This window comes from Thalassophryne amazonica, chromosome 4 (genome assembly GCF_902500255.1).
Source record: "Thalassophryne amazonica chromosome 4, fThaAma1.1, whole genome shotgun sequence".
NCBI classification, from domain to species: Eukaryota; Metazoa; Chordata; class Actinopteri; order Batrachoidiformes; family Batrachoididae; genus Thalassophryne; species Thalassophryne amazonica.
This window is the reverse complement of record NC_047106.1, coordinates 29,284,348-29,303,433: the sequence shown is the minus strand read 5'-3', so window position 1 is coordinate 29,303,433 and position 19,086 is coordinate 29,284,348. Positions and strand designations below refer to the sequence as shown.

Below are 19,086 nucleotides of genomic sequence, written 5' to 3'. Positions count from 1 at the left end.
GGTACACTTCAACTGTGACAGACAAAATGAGAAAAAAAAATCCAGAAAATCACATTGTAGGATTTTTAAAGAATTTATTTATAAATTATGGTGGAAAATAAGTATTTGGTCACCCACAAACAAGCAAGATTTCTGGCTCTCACAGACCTGTAACTTCTTCTTTAAGAAGCTCTTCTGTCCTCCACCTGTTACCTGTATTAATGGCACCTGTTGGAACTCATTATCTGTATAAAAGACACCTATCCACAGCCTCAAACAGTCAGACTCCAAACTCAACCATGGCCGAGACCAAACAGCTGTCGAAGGACACCAGGAAGAAAATTGTAGATGTGCACCAGGCTGGGAAGAGTGAATCTACAATACTAGTCAAGCGGGTTGGTGTGAATAAATCAACTGTGGGAGCAACTGTAAGAAAATGGAAGAATTACAAGAGCATTGATAATCTCCCTCGATCTGGGGCTCCATGCAAGATGTCATCCTGTGGGGTCAAAATGATCATGAGAACAGTGAGCAAAACTCCCAGAACTACACGGAGGGATCTGATGAATGACCTGCAGAGAGCTGGGACCAAAGTAACAAAGGCTACACACTACACTGAAAAAAGAGAATGTTTGTACCAACTTAAAAAAGTGTTGCAATTTGTAAAAACCTCAATGAATTAAATTGTTTGAACTTAAGTTTGTAAGTTAGAGTTGATTTAACTTTCAAACTTAAGTTTAAACAACTTAATTCATTCAGGTTTTTACAAATTGTAACACTTTTTAAAGTTGGTTCAAACATTCTCTTTTTTCAAACATTCTCTTTTTTCAGTGTACTCAGAAAGGGACAGGCTGTTGGGAAGGTGTCGTAGCACGGACCCACAACAGGGGGCGCAAATGAACGGACAATGAATTAAGCCAAAAAGTAATAATTTAATGTTGTGATGATACACAACGAAATACACAAAATTAGCAAAGTCAATTGACACCAGGTGACGTGTGGGCAGGCTCGAAGATAGAAGACCCCCGACGAGAGAGAAGCCGCGTCCCACACGGCTTCCACCACCAACGGTCTGAAGAACACCGGAGCCGCCAAGTCCCGAGTCCCCAGGTGGCCTCTGTCTTCGGCTGTCGACCCTGGTACTGCTGGCAGAAAGCAGAGACAAGATGAATGAGTGTGAGTCCGCACACTCAGTAATCCACAGTCTGCACACAGTTAGGAGGGAGCACCTCCACCTCCAATCACACACTCGTGCAGCTCCTGGTTAACCACTTATCTGGTTTGGGGTGTGAGGCGAAGCCGTCGCTGTCACACCAAACGCCAATCCCACAGACAAGGCAAAACACCAGGAAAACGGCTGCAACAGAAGTTCAGATTATTACACAACGTATTAGTCAGCAGAGAAATTACCTCTTCAGTAGTCGATTTCTCGGCGAGGAGGTGGAGCTGCAGTCCGGCCTTTATGGTGACGATGATGATGATGATGAACGAGTGACAGCTGGTGCAGAGGATGAATGACAGCTGTCACTTCTTCTGGGTCTGGCGCCCTCTCGTGCTTGGAGCCCGCACTCCAAGCAGGGCGCCCTCTGGTGGTGGTGGGCCAGCAGTACCTCCTCTTCAGCGGCCCACATAACAGGACCCCCCCCTCAACGGGCGCCTCCTGGCGTCCGACCAGGCTTGTCCGGATGTCTCGTGTAGAAATCGGCCAGGAGGGCCGGGTCCAGGATGAAGCTCCACTTCACCCAGGAGCGTTCTTCAGGTCCATACCCCTCCCAGTCCACCAGATATTGGAACCCCCGGCCCTTACGACGGACGTCCAGGAGCCTGCGGACTGTCCAGGCAGGCTCCCCGTCAATGAGCCGGGCAGGAGGCGGCGTAGGTCCCGGAGCACAGAGGGGTGAGGTGTGGTGTGGCTTCAGACGGGAAACATGAAAAACAGGGTGAATCCGCAGTGAAGCCGGGAGTTGGAGCTTCACTGCGGCCGGGTTGATGATCTTGAGGATACGAAATGGACCAATGAACCTGTCTTTCAGTTTTGGGGAGTCAACACAAAGAGGGATGTCCTTGGTCGAGAGCCACACCTCCTGCCCGGGCTGGTATGTGGGGGCCGGGGAACGCCGGCGGTCCGCATGGGTCTTGGCCGTCGTCCGGGCCTTTAACAGGGCAGAGCGGGCGGTCCGCCACACCCGGCAGCACCTTCTGAGGTGGGCCTGGGCCGAGGGCACACCGACCTCTCCCTCCACCAGCGGGAACAATGGGGGCTGGTACCCCAAACATGCCTCAAAAGGGGAGAGGCCAGTAGCAGACGAGACTTGGCTGTTATAGGCATACTCGATCCAGGCCAGATGGTGACTCCAGGCCGCCGGGTGCGCGGAGGTGACGCAGCGAAGGGCCTGTTCCAACTCCTGGTTAGCCCGCTCTGCCTGGCCGTTTGTCTGGGGGTGGTACCCGGACGAGAGACTCACGGTGGCCCCCAGCTCCTTACAGAAACTCTTCCACACCTGCGAAGAGAACTGGGGACCACGATCTGATACGATGTCCAATGGTATCCCATGCAGCCGCATGACGTGGTGGACCAGGAGGTCTGCCATCTCCTGGGCCGTCGGGAGCTTCGGGAGGGCCACGAAGTGGGCTGCCTTGGAGAACCAGTCCACTATCGTGAGAATAACGGTGTTGCCCTGGGACGGCGGGAGGCCCGTGATGAAGTCCAGGCCAATGTGAGACCAGGGGCGATGAGGCACCGGCAGGGGTTGGAGGAGTCCCGAGGTCCTCCGATGGTCTACCTTGCCCCTGGCGCAGATGGTACAGGCCTGGACGTAGTCCCGGACGTCAGTTTCCAGGGACGCCCACCAGAAGCGCTGCTGGACTACTGCCACAGTCCTACGCACTCCGGGATGACAGGACAGCTTGGACCCGTGACAGAAGTCCAATACGGCAGCTCTTGCTTCTGGTGGGACGTACATTCTGTTCTTGGGGCCGGTCCCCGGGTCCGGGCTCCTTGCCAGGGCCTCCCGGATGGTCTTCTCCACCTCCCAGGTGAGGGAGGCCACGACAGTGGACTCGGGGATGATGGTCTCGGTGGGGTTCGACAGCCCCGCTTTGGCTTCTTCTTCATGCACCCGGGACAATGCTTCTGATTTTTAGTTTTTGGTCCCGGGGCGGTACGTGATCCGGAAGTCAAAGCGCCCGAAGAACAGAGACCAGCGGGCTTGCCTGGGGTTCAGCCGCTTGGCGGTCCGGATGTACTCCAGGTTCCGATGGTCCGTGAAAACCGTGAAAGGCAACGATGCCCCCTCCAGCAGGTGTCTCCAATCTTCAAGAGCCTCCTTCACCGCGAGGAGCTCCCGATTGCCGACGTCATAGTTCCGTTCAGCTGGGGTCAACATGCGGGAAAAATAGGCACAAGGATGGAGAACCTTATCAGCCTCCACGCTCTGGGACAGCACGGCTCCTATCCCTGAGTCAGAGGCGTCTAATTCCACTATGTACTGGCGATCAGGATCAGGCTGCACCAGAACTGGTGCAGTCGAGAACCGACGTTTCAACTCCTGGAACGTGGCTTCGCACCGATCCGACCAGGTGAAGGGGACCTTGGTGGAGGTCAGGGCAGTCAGGGGGCTAACTACCTGACTGTAGCCTTTAATGAACCTCCTGTAGAAATTTGCAAAGCCGAGGAACTGCTGCAATTTCCTGCGGCTTTTTGGTTGGGGCCAATCTCTCACCGCCGCAACCTTGGCCAGATCAGGGGTGACGGAGTTGGAGGAGATGATGAACCCCAGGAAGGACAAAGAAGTGCGGTGGAACTCACACTTCTCGCCCTTCACAAACAGCTGGTTCTCCAACAACCGCTGTAGGACCTGACATACATGCTGGACATGGGTCTCAGGGTCCGGGGAAAAGATGAGTATATCGTCCAGATATACGAAGACGAACCGATGCAGGAAGTCCCGCAAGACGTCATTTACCAAAGCTTGGAACGTCGCGGGGGCGTTAGTGAGGCCAAATGGCATGACCAGGTACTCAAAGTGACCTAACGGGGTATTGAATGCCGTCTTCCATTCGTCTCCCTTCCGGATCCGAACCAGGTGGTACGCGTTTCTAAGATCCAATTTAGTGAAAATTTGGGCTCCATGCAGGGGCGTGAACACTGAATCCAACAGAGGTAACGGGTATCGGTTGCGAACCGTGATCTCGTTCAGCCCTCTGTAATCAATGCATGGACGGAATTCCGCCGTCCTTTTTGCCCACAAAAAAGAAACCAGCACCCATCGGGGAGGTGGAGTTCCGTATCAGCCCGGCAGCTAAAGAGTCCCGGATGTAGGTCTCCATTGATTCGCGTTCCGGACGTGAGAGGTTGTACAACCTACTGGACGGGTACTCAGCGCCCGGGACCAAATCAATGGCACAATCGTACGGTCGGTGCGGGGGAAGAGTGAGCGCCAGATCTTTGCTGAAAACGTCAGCAAGATCATGGTACTCCTTTGGCACCGCCGATAGATTGGGGGGGACTTTAACCTCCTCATTAGCTGTCGTGCCGGGAGGAACCGAGGATCCTAAACACTCCCGGTGGCAGGTTTCGCTCCACTGCGTCACAACCCCGGACGGCCAATCTATCCGGGGATTGTGCTTCACCATCCATGGAAATCCCAAAATCACTCGGGAGGTAGAAGGTGTTACATGGAACACGCTCTCCTCCCTGTGATTTCCAGACACAACCAAGGTCACTGGCTGTGTCTGATGTGTGATTAATGGAAGCAGGGTGCCATCTAGTGCTCGCACCTGCAATGGTGCCGGCAGAGCCACCAGGGGGAGCCCTACTTCCTTTGCCCATCTACTATCCAGCAGATTCCCTTCTGACCCCGTGTCTACCAGTGCTGGGGCGTGAAGGGTTAAATCCCCACAAAGGATCGTTACTGGGATTCGTGCAGATTTGCGGGGTTTCCCCGCGTGCGTGTTATGGCCCACCCTTAGCCCAGTTCCTAAGGACGGGCGTTGTAGTTTGACCGTTTGGGGCAGTCCTTCTGCCGGTGCTCACAAGAGCCGCAGACAAAACACTCCCCGTGGGCCAGCCTCCTTTGTCTGATGTTTGTCTTCACTTTGGCCCTGCTCGTGTCCATAGCCTCCTCAGCAGGGGGAGCTGTAGCCACACGGAGCTCTCTGGCAGTGAAGCGCGGGGACGACGTCACCTTTTCAGAACCGGAAGTGGGAGGGACGGCTCATGCCCAGTCACGCCCCCCGGCCTGCTCCCGACGATGCTTGTTTAAATGGTTGTCTAAGCGTATAACCAAATCGACAAGCCCGTCAAAATCCCGCGGTTCCTCCTTAGCCAGCAGGTGCTCCTTCAGGACTGGAGACAGTCCATTTACGAAGGCAGCGCGGAGCGCAACGATGCGGAAGTCGACTGCATACTCGGCTGCGCTACGGCACCCCTGTCTCATTGACAGCAGCACGCTCGAAGCAGTCTCGCCTCTGTTGGGATGGTCAAACACTTGTTTGAACTCCCGTACAAACCCAGTATAAGACGTTAGGAGCCGTGAATTCTGCTCCCAAAGTGCCGTAGCCCAGGCGCGTGCCTCTCCTCGAAGCAGATTAATAACATAAGCCACCCGGCTGGCGTCTGACGCGTACATGATAGGGCGCTGTGAAAAGACGAGCGAACACTGCATGAGGAAGTCTGCACACATCTCAACACAGCCCCCGTACGGTTCCGGAGGGCTTATGTATGCTTCAGGGGACGGTGGGGGGGGTCGTTGAACGACCAGTGGAACGTCTGTTACAGGCCCAGGACCAGCCAGAGGAGTGGCTGCAGCAGCGCCCTGATCGCGCGCTTCCACCCTGGCGGTGAGAGCCTCCACCCTCCGGTTAAGGAGAACATTCTGCTCGGTCACTAAATCTAACCGAGCCGTGAAGGCGGTTAAGATCTGCTGCAACTCACTCAACACGCCTCCCGCTGACGCCTGCACTCCTGGCTCTTCCATTGGCCGTTCAAGCTCGGGTTGACGCCCCTCGGAATCCATGACGATGGCCGAGAAATCCTGTTGGGAAGGTGTCATAGCACGGACCCACAACAGGGGGTGCAAATGAACGGACAATGAATTAAGCCAAAAAGTAACAATTTAATGTTGTGATGATACACAACGAAATACACAGAATTAGCAAAGTCAATTGACACCAGGTGACGTGTGGGCAGGCTCGAAGATAGAAGACCCCCGACGAGAGAGAAGCCGCGTCCCACACGGCTTCCACCCCCAACGGTCTGAAGAACACCGGAGCTGCCAAGTCCCGAGTCCCCAGGTGGCCTCTGTCTTCGGCTGTCGACCCTGGTACTGCTGGCAGAAAGCAGAGACAAGATGAATGAGTGTGAGTCCGCACACTCAGTAATCCACAGTCTGCACACAGTTAGGAGGGAGCACCTCCACCTCCAATCACACACTCGTGCAGCTCCTGGTTAACCACTTATCTGGTTTGGGGTGTGAGGCGAAGCCGTCGCTGTCACACCAAACGCCAATCCCACAGACAAGGCAAAACACCAGGAAAACGGCTGCAACAGAAGTTCAGATTATTACACAACGTATTAGTCAGCAGAGAAATTACCTCTTCAGTAGTCGATTTCTCGGCGAGGAGGTGGAGCTGCTGTCCGGCCTTTATGGTGATGATGATGATGATGATGATGAACGAGTGACAGCTGGTGCAGAGGATGAATGACAGCTGTCACTTCTTCTGGGTCTGGCGCCCTCTCGTGCTTGGAGCCCGTACTCCAAGCAGGGCGCCCTCTGGTGGTGGTGGGCCAGTAGTACCTCCTCTTCAGCGGCCCACATAACACAGGCGTGTCCCCTGCTTAAGCCAGTACATGTCCAGGCCTGTCTGAAGTTTGCCAGAGAGCATATGGATGATCCAGAAGAGGACTGGGAGAATATCATGTGGTCACATGAAACCAAAATAGAACTTTTTAGTAAAAACTCAACTCGTCATGTTTGGAGGAAGATGAATGCTGAATTGCATCCCAAGAACACACATATCTACTGTGAAGCATGGGGGTGGAAAAATCATGCTTTGGGGCTGTTTTTCTGCAAAGGGGACAGGACGACTGATCCGTGTTAAGGGAAGAATCAACAGGGCCATGTATCATGAGATTTTAAGCCAAAACCTCCTTCCATCAGTGAGAGCATTGAAGATGCAACATGGCTGGGTCTTCCAGCATGACAATGATCCCAAACACACCGCTCGGGCAATGAAGGAGTGGCTTCGTAAAAAGCACTTCATGGTCCTGGAAAGGCCAAGCAAGTCTCCAGACCTCAACCCCATAGAAAATGTGTTGAGGGAGTTGAGCGACATCCCCAAAACACCACTGCTCTAGAGGAGATCTGCATGGAGGAATGGGCCAAAATACCAGCTACAGTGTGTGCAAACCTGGTGAAGTCACTGCCAATGTCAATGCCAACAAAGATTATGTTACAAAGTATTAAGATGAACTTTTGTTATTGACCAAATACTTATTTTCCACCATAATTTACACTAAATTATTTAAAAATCCTACAATGTGATTTCCTGGAATTTTTTTTTCTTGTTTTGTCTCTCATAGTTGAAGTGTACCTATGATGAAAATTACAGACCTCTCTCATCTTTCTAAGTAGGAGAACTTGCACAATCAGGGACTGACTAACTGTGTGGGGTAAAAAGTTGGTTCTGGTTCTCTCCCTCAGCCCCAACCAGTCCCAGCAGAAGACTGCCCCTCCCTGAGCCTGGTTCTGCTGGAGGTTTCTTCCTGTTAAAAGGGAGTTTTTCCTTCCCACTGTAGCCAAGTGCTTGCTCACAGGGGGTCGTTTTGACCGTTGGGGTTTTACATAATTATTGTATGGCCTTGCCTTACAATATAAAGCGCCTTGGGGAAACTGTTTGTTGTGATTTGGCGCTATATAAAAAAAAAATTGATTGATTGATTGATTGATATATATATATATATATATATATATATATATATATATGTATACTCAACAAAAATATAAATGCAACACTTTTGGTTTTGCTCCCATTTTGCATGAGATGAACTCAAAGATCTAAAACTTTTTCCACATACACAATATCACCATTTCCCTCGAATATTGTTCACAAACCAGTCTAAATCTGTGATAGTGAGCACTTCTCCTTTGCTGAGATAATCCATCCCACCTCACAGGTCAGCCATATCAAGATGCTGATTAGACACCATGATTAGTGCGCAGGTGTGCCTTAGACTGCCCACAATAAAAGGCCACTCTGAAAGGTGCAGTTTTATCACACAGCACAATGCCACAGATGTCGCAAGATTTGAGGGAGTGTGCAATTGGCATGCTGACAGCAGGAATGTCAACCAGAGCTGTTGCTCATGTATTGAATGTTCATTTCTCTACCATAAGCCGTCTCCAAAGGAGTTTCAGAGAATTTGGCAGTACATCCAACCAGCCTCACAACCGCAGACCATGTGTAACCACACCAGCCCAGGACCTCCACATCCAGCATGTTCACCTCCAAGATCGTCTGAGACCAGCCACTTGGACAGCTGCTGAAACAATCGGTTTGCATAACCAAAGAATTTTTGCACAAACTGTCAGAAACCGTCTCAGGGAAGCTCATCTGCATGCTCGTCCTCCTCATCGTGGTCTCGACCTGACTCCAGTTCGTCATCGTAACCAACTTGAGTGGGCAAATGCTCACATTCGCTGGCGTTTGGCACGTTGGAGAGGTGTTCTCTTCACGGATGAATCCCGGTTCACACTGTCCAGGGCAGATGGCAGACAGTGTGTGTGGCATCGTGTGGGTGAGCGGTTTTCTGATGTCAATGTTGTGGATTGAGTGGCCCATGGTGGCAGTGGGGTTATGGTATGGGCAGGCGTCTGTTATAGACGAAGAACACAGGTCATTTTATTGATGGCATTTTGAATGCACAGAGATACCGTGACGAGATACTGAGGCCCATTGTTGTGCCATACATCCAAGAACATCACCTCATGTTGCAGCAGGATAATGCACGGCCCCATGTTGCAAGGATCTGTACACAATTCTTGGAAGCTGAAAATGTCCCAGTTCTTGCATGGCCGGCATACTCACCGGACATGTCACCCATTGATTATGTTTGGGATGCTCTGGACCGGCGTATACGACAGCGTGTACCAGTTCCTGCCAATATCCAGCAACTTCGCACAGCCATTGAAGAGGAGTGGACCAACATTCCACAGTCCACAATTGACAACCTGATCAACTCTATGCTAAGGAGATGTGTTGCACTGCATGAGGCAAATGATGGTCACACCAGATACTGACTGGTATCCCCCCCAATAAAACAAAACTGCACCTTTCAGAGTGGCCTTTTATTGTGGGCAGTCTAAGGCACACCTGTGCACTAATCATGGTGTCTAATCAGCATCTTGATATGGCACACCTGTGAGGTGGGATGGATTATCTCAGCAAAGGAGAAGTGCTCACTATCACAGATTTAGACTGGTTTGTGAACAATATTTGAGGGAAATGGTGATATTGTGTATGTGGAAAAAGTTTTAGATCTTTGAGTTCATCTCATACAAAATGGGAGCAAAACCAAAAGTGTTCCGTTTATATTTTTGTTGAGTGTATATATAATAGAGAACTTCCATTATTCAATTTTTTAAATATGTTTTTTCCAGTTAATGGTGAAGATGGTGGTAGGCTGGGGAGGGGAGGGTTTTATCCCAGTGGTTTTTGGGCACGAGATGGAGTATATCTGGGACAATTTAATGTCACCAATTGACCAAACCTGCATGTCTGTGGAAATGGAAGGAGCCTGAGCAAGCACCCGTGTGGAGCCTATACAAACATGGGTAGAACATGTGAGCTCCACAAAAAAAGGGAAAAACTAATATAAATTTCTAAGCAGTATTGATCTAATGTATCTGTTTTCAATTCAGAAGCTGTCACTTTAACATATTTGCACACAACACCCTTAAAATCCAAAATAGGTGGCCACCAAAAAACAGAGTTCTATGACGACATGTGCAATTGAATGTTCTTCAGTATACGATGTAAGCCGTGCTTGGAAATTGAGTTTAGACAGTTTGGTCAGTTTAGTCTTTGATGGTCATGCATTTAAAAAACACCTCCATTCCAGCATCTCTGTTATATTATTTAGAAGGCATTGATTTCCACTGACAATCAGTGGAGGAAGCATCGCACACAGGATGAACCAATCTGTTCCGTGACAAACTCACCGGTCGATGCTGATGGCGCAGAGATTGAGGATGCTGGCTGTACACATCATCACATCCAGAGTGACAAAGATGTCACAGTGGATCTTGCTAAAGCGCCACTCTCCCACAACCTAGAAGAGAGAATCATTTTTTAAAAATTGGCAGTTTACACAGCAAAGGCAGTCGCACTTGTCAAGCGACACCTGTTTTTCATCCGATTACCACAACAGTAATATAAAGTTTAAAATGGTAGGAAGCCTGCTGGTGTCCACGGAAAAAGAAAGGCCGTCTGTGCATTTCAATGTGTTCTGTATTTACTTAATGAATGGTTTGGGTTCACAAATGACTTGCTGCCTCCCCTCTTCTGCTTGTTCATTGAGCGAGGAATCTGAAGAGGAAACATTTGGTTGTAAGGCTGTTTTATTTTATTAAACAGCCTTAAGCCTGTGTTTTATAAAAAGATTCTAAGAGTGCAGTGTGAGGGCATGGAACAGTATACAATCGTAAAGATGATGACTTCATGCCTTTTTAACTCTTTCTTGCAGCAAATGGTCTGTGTTAAATGACTAATTTGTGCATCATCCTCGGCGTCTTAAAAAAAGCGACCCACAGCATGAAAATCTAAAGAGCTGTAAAAATAGCAAATATGACTAATTACAGTAAGGTGGTTTGGACACATGATGAGAACAGATGGTGATTATGTTGGTGAAAGAGTAATGAGAATGGAAGCACAGAAGAGAAAAGGAGAAGGCTGAAGCTGAAGTTGATGGATAAAGATTAATACTGGGCTCCCACTGCAGATTTTTGGCCCCAGTTTGCATCTTAATTCCAAAAATGAGGAAATCGGGCTCGAGTTATGAAAATAGCAGGCAAGATATATGTTTCCTCCTATTATTGTGAACAACACCCCAGTACAGACGAGTCCCGTGACACGAATGCTTGTGTGCACACTCCACACAACGCTACTCCACTACTCCCACGTTTATTACCACTCAAAGCTCCTGCAGTTACTACCATACTTTACCACAAAGCTAAAATGTGTCTGTTACCATCTCAAAACTGTCTTCTGTTGAAGAATGCAACATGCTTTTGTTCATTTTTGTGGACATTTTGTTGTACAAAAGCTTCAGATATCTGTTGCTGAGATAGATCATAACTGGAGTGCAGTTTGAAGCAGAAACAAGGTGATAATCACTGAATTTCCACTGGCGCTCAGAAATGATGCTGCTGACACTCCGAAATGAAGCATGTGCAGTGAAAGCAGGGCGGACCAATTTTTTGGAGGACCGTTCAGTCGGTGACACCGGCACACAGTGCCATAGCAGACAGAAATTCCACAGGCTGCCTGAATAATTAAAAAACCCTAGACATACATGATACTGCAAAATGTACTGTTCCACTCACTGCTCTGGCAAAATGTGTTTTGCTCATTGCACAGACCTATACACTCCCGCTCCCCCGAGCATGCCACTGTAGATTGGCGTACTTATAATTGCTCCCCACTTTGCAGAAATTTCAACCTGTTTCAATGACATTGCTCACTGCTTGCTCCAAAACAGAAAACAATCTGCATTTTATTTTAATTTGACCTTAAATTGTTGCCTGGCATCAAAACTCCTGAGCAGGCAAATCCACAATAAAGCAGAAATTATTAATTTCAAGAACATATCAGGCTTGACTTGGGTGTTAAGGACCTTGTCCAAGGGATCTTAGTGATTGTCTGGTGTGGCTCGGGTTTGAACTGAGGATCCTCTGGTCTCATTTACAGCTAGTTGAACTGAGACTATGCAGATGAAGTGTCTTGTCCATGGACACAGACAGGTAGTATGACCAGGAATCAAACCCAAACTTACATATTGGGAGCACAGCTCTTCATCCCACTGAACTACCTGTTCTAATTTTCTAATTTGTTTAAACAACACAAAACTGACAGCAAGACTAACGCTTGAAATATTTCCATCACAGACAATTTCACAAGCAACACGCTGCAGTGAGGGTGCCAAGATATCCAGGCCCTCATCCAGTTCCACATCAGCACAACTCGCCAATCTGGCAACACTTTACTAGTGAAGGAGCTCAGTCGACTTTGTCCACTTTGACAAATATAACTGAACCACAATGGCCAGAGCAGAGCTTACAGCATCAGATCCACCATTCACTCTACAGCCACACAACGTTAAACGAGTGATTTGCAGTGTTAACTCCATGAAAACAGCAGGATCAGATAGAATTACTTGATAAGTGTTGAAAAGCTGCACTGCACAAACCGCAGAGATATTCACCAACATTTTCAACATACCTCTACCACAGGCTGCTGCCCCAGTATGCGTCAAAACTGGCACCAATTTTCCATCCCAAAGATTTCAGCCACTGTGACCCATAATGACATAATGAAGACTGTCTGAGCCACCTTTGAACCTCACCAGTATACATACAGTGCTAGAAGGATAGCATCCAGATAGGATGCTTTCACACCAGTTTAATACACCTTGAACACCCAAATATGTGTATCTGCAAGCTGTTCATTGACTACACTGCATGAGTCAACATAATAACCCCCAACAAACAGAACTTCAAGCTCGAGGACTTGGACCTCCACCAACACCTCAGTGCCTTGATTTAGACTTCCCGACCAACCAGTGTTAGTCCGTCAGATTTGGAATACATCACAGTTATTCTGAGCACTGGTGTTCCCCAAGGCTGCAATCTAACCTCCCTTCTGTTCTGTATACCAATGGCACCAGGACGATAAGACTGGTCACAGATGATGAAAAATCTGCCTACAGAGAGGAGTTCCAAAAGCTGGTAAGGTTTTGCTCAAGTTATTATCTATAATCACTTTTTACTGCTGTAATACTGGGAGCATCCTCACATACTGTACTGCGACATGGTACTCAACTACGCACAGGGAGTCACTGGAACCTGAGTCCATCTTCATCTCCTGAGTCCATCTACATCTCCTGCTTGGCAGAGACACCACAGTCTTCAACCACATGTCCTCCAGATGGTGCTATAAAAGTACCATGTCCTACACAAACATACTAAAGAACAGCTTCTGTGCCAGTACAATGAATCTCCTGAAGTAATCTGCCAAATAACTGCAGTTCATTGACTCATATAGACCATATTTATTGAACATACCTGCACATATGACAACACTACCATGTGAAGTTGCCAACACATGCACAGTACTGGAGTGGTCGCAGTAAATCCTACAATACTTTGCATATTATGTAGTATACTACTGCTGCTAATAGTTACATACTCCTCCTCCAATACTGTTGCAGCTGTGTTTGCATAAAACTACCACTGCCTGTGTGTCCCTTTATTAAAGTCATAATCTGCACCAAGACAAGGACCTTCGCTCAACTTCACACTGAGATACGAGGTCTATTAGAAAAGTATTCGACCTTATTATTTTTTTCAAAAACCATATGGATTTGAATCACGTGTGATTACATCAGACATGCTTGAACCCTCGTGGGCATGTGAGAGTTTTTTCACACCTGTCGGTTACGTCTTTCGCCTGTGGGCAGTCTTTGAGTGAGGAGTGGCCCACCCTCTCATCGATTTTTTCATTGTTTAGGAATGGCTCAGAGACTGCTGCTTTGTTTGATCAAAATTTTTTCAAAACTGTAAGGCACAACTGAGTGGACACCATTCGATAACTTCAGCTGGTTTTTGGTAAAAATTTTAATGGCTGATGAGAGATTTTTGTCTGTAAGTGTCGCTTTAAGGACGGCCCACGGCGCCTGATGGCGATCTGCGCTCCGAGGCGGCGTTGTCTCACTGTTTCAAGCTGAAAACCTCCACATTTCAGGCTCTGTTCACCCAGGTCGTCGTCAGAGAACAGAGAAGTTTCAGAAGAAGTCGGCATGAGGAGTTTATCCAGACATTCCACTGTTAAAGGAGATTTTGTAATGAAAGAACGTGCGGGCAGATTCGCATGTCGGGCCGGACCCGACCGCGGGGGGTCGCGACAGGAAAAACACCTCCATTGGAAACCTTAACGGACAAGTTGGAACATGCCCAGCTGTTAAACAATTTCTCAGATTCTCACTTGTTGAAAGCCATCAAAAGCCGCCTGAATTTTACAAATGGTTTTCAACACGGAGGTGTTTTTCCTGTCGCGGCGCAGACGGATCTGCGGCGTCATCATGGAACTGACTCGGCGAATTTGCCCGCACGTTCTTTCATTACAAAATCTCCTTTAACAGTGGAATGTCCGCATAAACTCCTCATGCTGACTTCTTCTGAAACTTCTCTGTTCTCTGATGACGACCTGGGTGAACAGAGCCTGAAATGTGGAAGTTTTCAGCTTGAAACAGCCAGACGGACGCCACCTCCGACTGCACCGCGCCGATTTGCTTTGTGAGCTGTCCTTAAAGCGAAAGAAACTCCACAATCTCTCATCAGCCGTTAAACTTTTCACGGAGAACCAGCTGAATTTCTCGAATAGTGTCCACTCGGATATCCTTTACAGGTCCTGAAAAATTTTTGATAAAGTAACGCGCGCCGTCTCCAGCAGCGTCTCAGATAAAGGATTTAAGCCGAGAGGGCTGGACCAGTGCTCACTCAAAGCAGGCGGATGACGTCACCGACACGCGTGAAAAAACTCACGCATGCGCACGAGGGTTCACGCATGTCTGGTGTAATCGCACATGATTCAAATCCATATAGTTTTTTTTTTTATAAAACTGCCGGTTAGTTTTCTAATAAACCTCGTACATTTATGACATTCATAGTGCCTACCCCCTTCTAATATACCATTTTAAGGGGAATTATGCAACATTTTTACCTTAATTTTACAGTAATTGCAATTGCTAAATAACTTGCTTTGGGTAGAAAGGGGGCTCTCTCTCTCTGGAAAACCAGCCTTGCTACTTCAGGGACACTAACCTGGTGTCCTTTGAACGAAATTCTCAGGTCTCGCGAGAAACACAAACTGCTTCACGGCACAGTGGGGCCACCATTGCATTCTTGAAACTGGCATTCACTATACCATTAACTAAACTCCCATTAATAATATTTCATACATATGGTGCCAATGTGGGAAAAACCTCTTTAAGAAGACGAGGTGAAATGGGGTCATTTGGAGAACCAGCAGGCTTCATAGGTCCAATAATATCTCTCAAAGATGGAAAACACAGACAGACTCAGACTTGTCAAAAACAGCTGAGCATGTCACAAAGATAGAAGGGTCATAAGCAGAAAACTAATGAGGGCCCTGATACTAACAACCTTTTTAAGAAAAAAGCTCATGAAGTTCTCGCACAATTCAGTGGAGCTCTCCAGATAGTCCAATTGTGGTACACTTAAAACAGAATTTACAATCTTAAAAAGAACATGAGGATTGTGACAGTTAGAAGCAATAACATCAGAAAAGTACTTAAATTTAGCAGCCTTCATAGTTTTCTGATAAAAACACCAGCTGTCACATGCAACCTCAATTCCAAAGAAGTTGGGACGTTGTGTAAAATGTAAATAAAAACAGAATACATGTGCGGGTGTCGGCCAACTCATACAAGCATGTTTCATGCATATTGCGGATGTTAAGCGAATATGAGCCAATTTTGTGCGCAATCCATACGCAAATCCCCCTAAACGCCAGTGGGACCGGGCCCTAAAATGTAAATAAAAACAGAATCCAATGATTTGCAAATCCTCTTCAACCTATATTCAATTGAATACACCAAAAAGACAAGATATTTAATGTTCAAACTGATAAACCTTATTGTTTTTGTGCAAATATTTGCTCATTTTGCAAAAAAGCTGGGACAGTGGTATGTTTACCACTGTGTTACATCACCTTTCCTTCTAACAATACTCAATAAGCATTTGGGAACAGAGGACACTAATTGTACGACAGAGAAGGCGGAGGCATTTCTGGATATTGTTGATGTATGGCTTTCGCTTTGCATGGTAGAGTTTTAACTTGCACTTGTAGATGTAGCGACAAACTGTGTTAACTGATAATTGTTTTCTGAAGTGTTTCTGAGCCCACGCGGTAAGATCCTTTACACAATGATGTCAGTTTTTAATGCAGTGCCGCCTGCACGGGCATTCAATGTTGGTTTTTGGCCTTGCCGCTTACGTGTAGAAAGTTCTCCAGATTCTCTGAATCTTCTGATTATATTATGGACTGTAGATGATGGAATCCCTAAATTCCTTGCAATTGAATGTTGAGAAACATTGTTCTTAAACTGTTGGACTATTTTTTCATGCACTTGTTCACTAAGTGGTGATCCTCACCCCATCTTTGCTTGTGAACAGCTGAGCCTTTTGGGGATGCTCCTTTTATACCCAATCATGACACTTACCTGTTTCCAATTAGGTGTTCTTTGAGCATTCATCAACTTTCCCAGTCTTTTATTGCCCAGTCCCAACTTTTTTGAAACGTGTTGCAGGCACCATTTCAAAATGAGCTAATATTTGCACAAAAACAAAAAAGTTTATCAGTTTGAATATTAAATATCTAGTCTTTGTGGTGTATTCAGTTGAATATAGGTTGAAGAGGATTTGAAGAGGATTTGCAAATCATTGTATTCTGTTTTTATTTACATTTTACACAACATCCCAACTTCATTAGAATTGGGGTTGTAGTAACTGGAAGGACATCTGAGACCTGTCCTTCTTCCGCTTTCACTCAGCTCTCCTACACTTGCGCCTGGCAGTGGACCCAAGGCTCAAAACATGGTTTGTGTTGTGAAAGTGTCGTGACACGGACCCACAACAGGGGGCGTTAATGAACGGACAATGGATAAGCCAAAAGTAACAATTTAATGTTGTGAATTGTACAACGACGTACAGACAATAACAATATAGTGGACTGTCAATTATACACAAAGTGACGTGTGGGCAGGCTCGACGATAGAAGACGCCTGGCAAGAGAAGAGCCGGGTCCCACACAGCTTCCACTGCCAACGGAGCTGAAGAACACCGGAGCCGCCAAGCCCTGCGCCCCAGGTGGCCGCTGTCTTCAGCAGTCAGACCCGGTACTGCTGGCAGAGAACAGAGACAGTCCTGATGAGTGTGAGGTCGCACACTCAGTAATCCCACAGTCTGTACACAATTAGGAGGGAGAACCTCCACCTCCAATCACACACTCGTGCAGCTCCTGTCTAACCACTTATCTGGTTGGGGTGTGAAGCGAGGCCGTCGCTGATCACACCAAACGCCAATCCCACAGATAAGGACACACCACAGGAAAACGGCTGCAAAGAAGTTCAGATTATTACTCAATGTTTTCAGTCAGCAGAGAAAATTACCTGGATGGTAGCTGATTTCTCGGCGGGGAGGTGGAGTTGCAGTCCGGCCTTTATGGTGGTGGTGATAAGCAGTGGATGAGTGACAGCTGGTACGGATGATGAGTGACAGCTGTCACTCCTGGTCGCTCCGACGCCCTCTCGTGCTTGAAGCCCGCACTTCAAGCAGGGCGCCATCTTGTGGTGGTGGGCCAGCAGTACCTCCTCTTCAGCGGCCCACACAACAGTTTGTAAGATCTCATTTTCAACGGAGCCACGGTATCCATCCAACAGCTAATTTGTATCTGTTGGCCCTGGTAGATTTTCTACAGCATGTTTTTTTGAGTGTGGGAGGAAACCGGAGTGCCTGGAGGAAACCCACGCAGACACAGGGAGAACATACAAACTCCACACAGTAAGGGCGGGAAGCAATCCCACAACCTTCTTGCTGTGAGGCATCCATGCTAACCACTAAGCCACCGTCCCAAGGAAAAACCTGTATAGAAATTGTGCCTTTTTTGTGTATGTGGAACTCACTTTGCCGCGCAGTGATTCCCTGTAAGCAGGTTTAACAACAGACAGGAGCTGTGCAAATCACAAGTGCACACCACAGCCTGTGCAGTGACTTAACATGAGGATTTTAAATTCCAAAATGCAAGATAGACAAATAAACATGCATTGTATAACTTATTTGATGCAGGTGGACCAAAAAATTAATCAGATATACATGGATTGCTGGCCAATGTCAACATGGAGAACATGGTACAGAGAGAGCAAGTGTAAAACCGTCTTAAGCTCTCATTCCTCCCAGTGTCCAGTTACTTAATAAGAATAAAAGACATGTAGGATCTTCTTAATTGGCAATTTAGCATTTGCAGTTATGTTTGTTTGTAATGCAACTATTTTTATAGCATTACAAATTTTAATCAGGAAAACTAATATTTCTTAATAAGGAAAAAGATATCAAATCAAATCAATTGTATTTATATAGCGCCAAATCACAACAAACAGTTGCCCCAAGGCGCTTTATATTGTAAGGCAAAAGCCATACAATAATTACAGAAAAACCCCAATGGTCAAAACGACCCCCTATGAGCAAGCACTTGGCGACACTGGGAAGGAAAAACTCCCTTTTAACAGGAAGAAACCTCCAGCAGAACCAGGCTCAGGGAGGGGCAGTCTTCTGCTGGGACTGGTTGGGCTGAGGGGAGAGAATCAGGAAAAAGACATGCTGTGGAAGAGAGCAGAGATCAATCACTAATGATTAAATGCAGAGTGGTGCATACAGAGCAAAAAGAGAAAGAAACACTCAGTGCATCATGGGAACCCCCCAGCAGTCTAAGTCTATAGCAGCATAACTAAGGGATGTTTCAGGGTCACCTGATCCAGCCCTAACTATAAGCTTTAGCAAAAAGGAAAGTTTTAAGCCTAATCTTAAAAGTAGAGAGGGTGTCTGTCTCCCTGATCCGAATTGGGAGCTGGTTCCACAGGAGAGGAGCCTGAAAGCTGAAGGCTCTGCCTCCCACTCTACTCTTCTACCCTGATCCTATCTAGATATATCTATGTAGATAGGATCTTCTTACTTGGCACTTTAGCATTTGCTTTTCTTTGCACACAGGCTTTTAGTGGAGCTATTTTAAAGGGTTGTGAATTTTATAGATAAG

At 47.3% G+C, this 19,086-nt stretch overlaps 1 protein-coding gene across 1 annotated transcript in view; it reads right to left on the bottom strand.

Annotated features, from left to right (window-relative positions):
* The window catches only part of drd2a (dopamine receptor D2a), a 188,377-nt gene that overhangs the window by 63,153 nt on the left and 106,138 nt on the right, over positions 1–19,086 (bottom strand). The window contains exon 3 of the mRNA XM_034169314.1: positions 10,200–10,309. Coding sequence (XP_034025205.1) covers positions 10,200–10,309 — 110 coding nt within the window. The remainder of the gene's footprint in view (positions 1–10,199; positions 10,310–19,086) is intronic.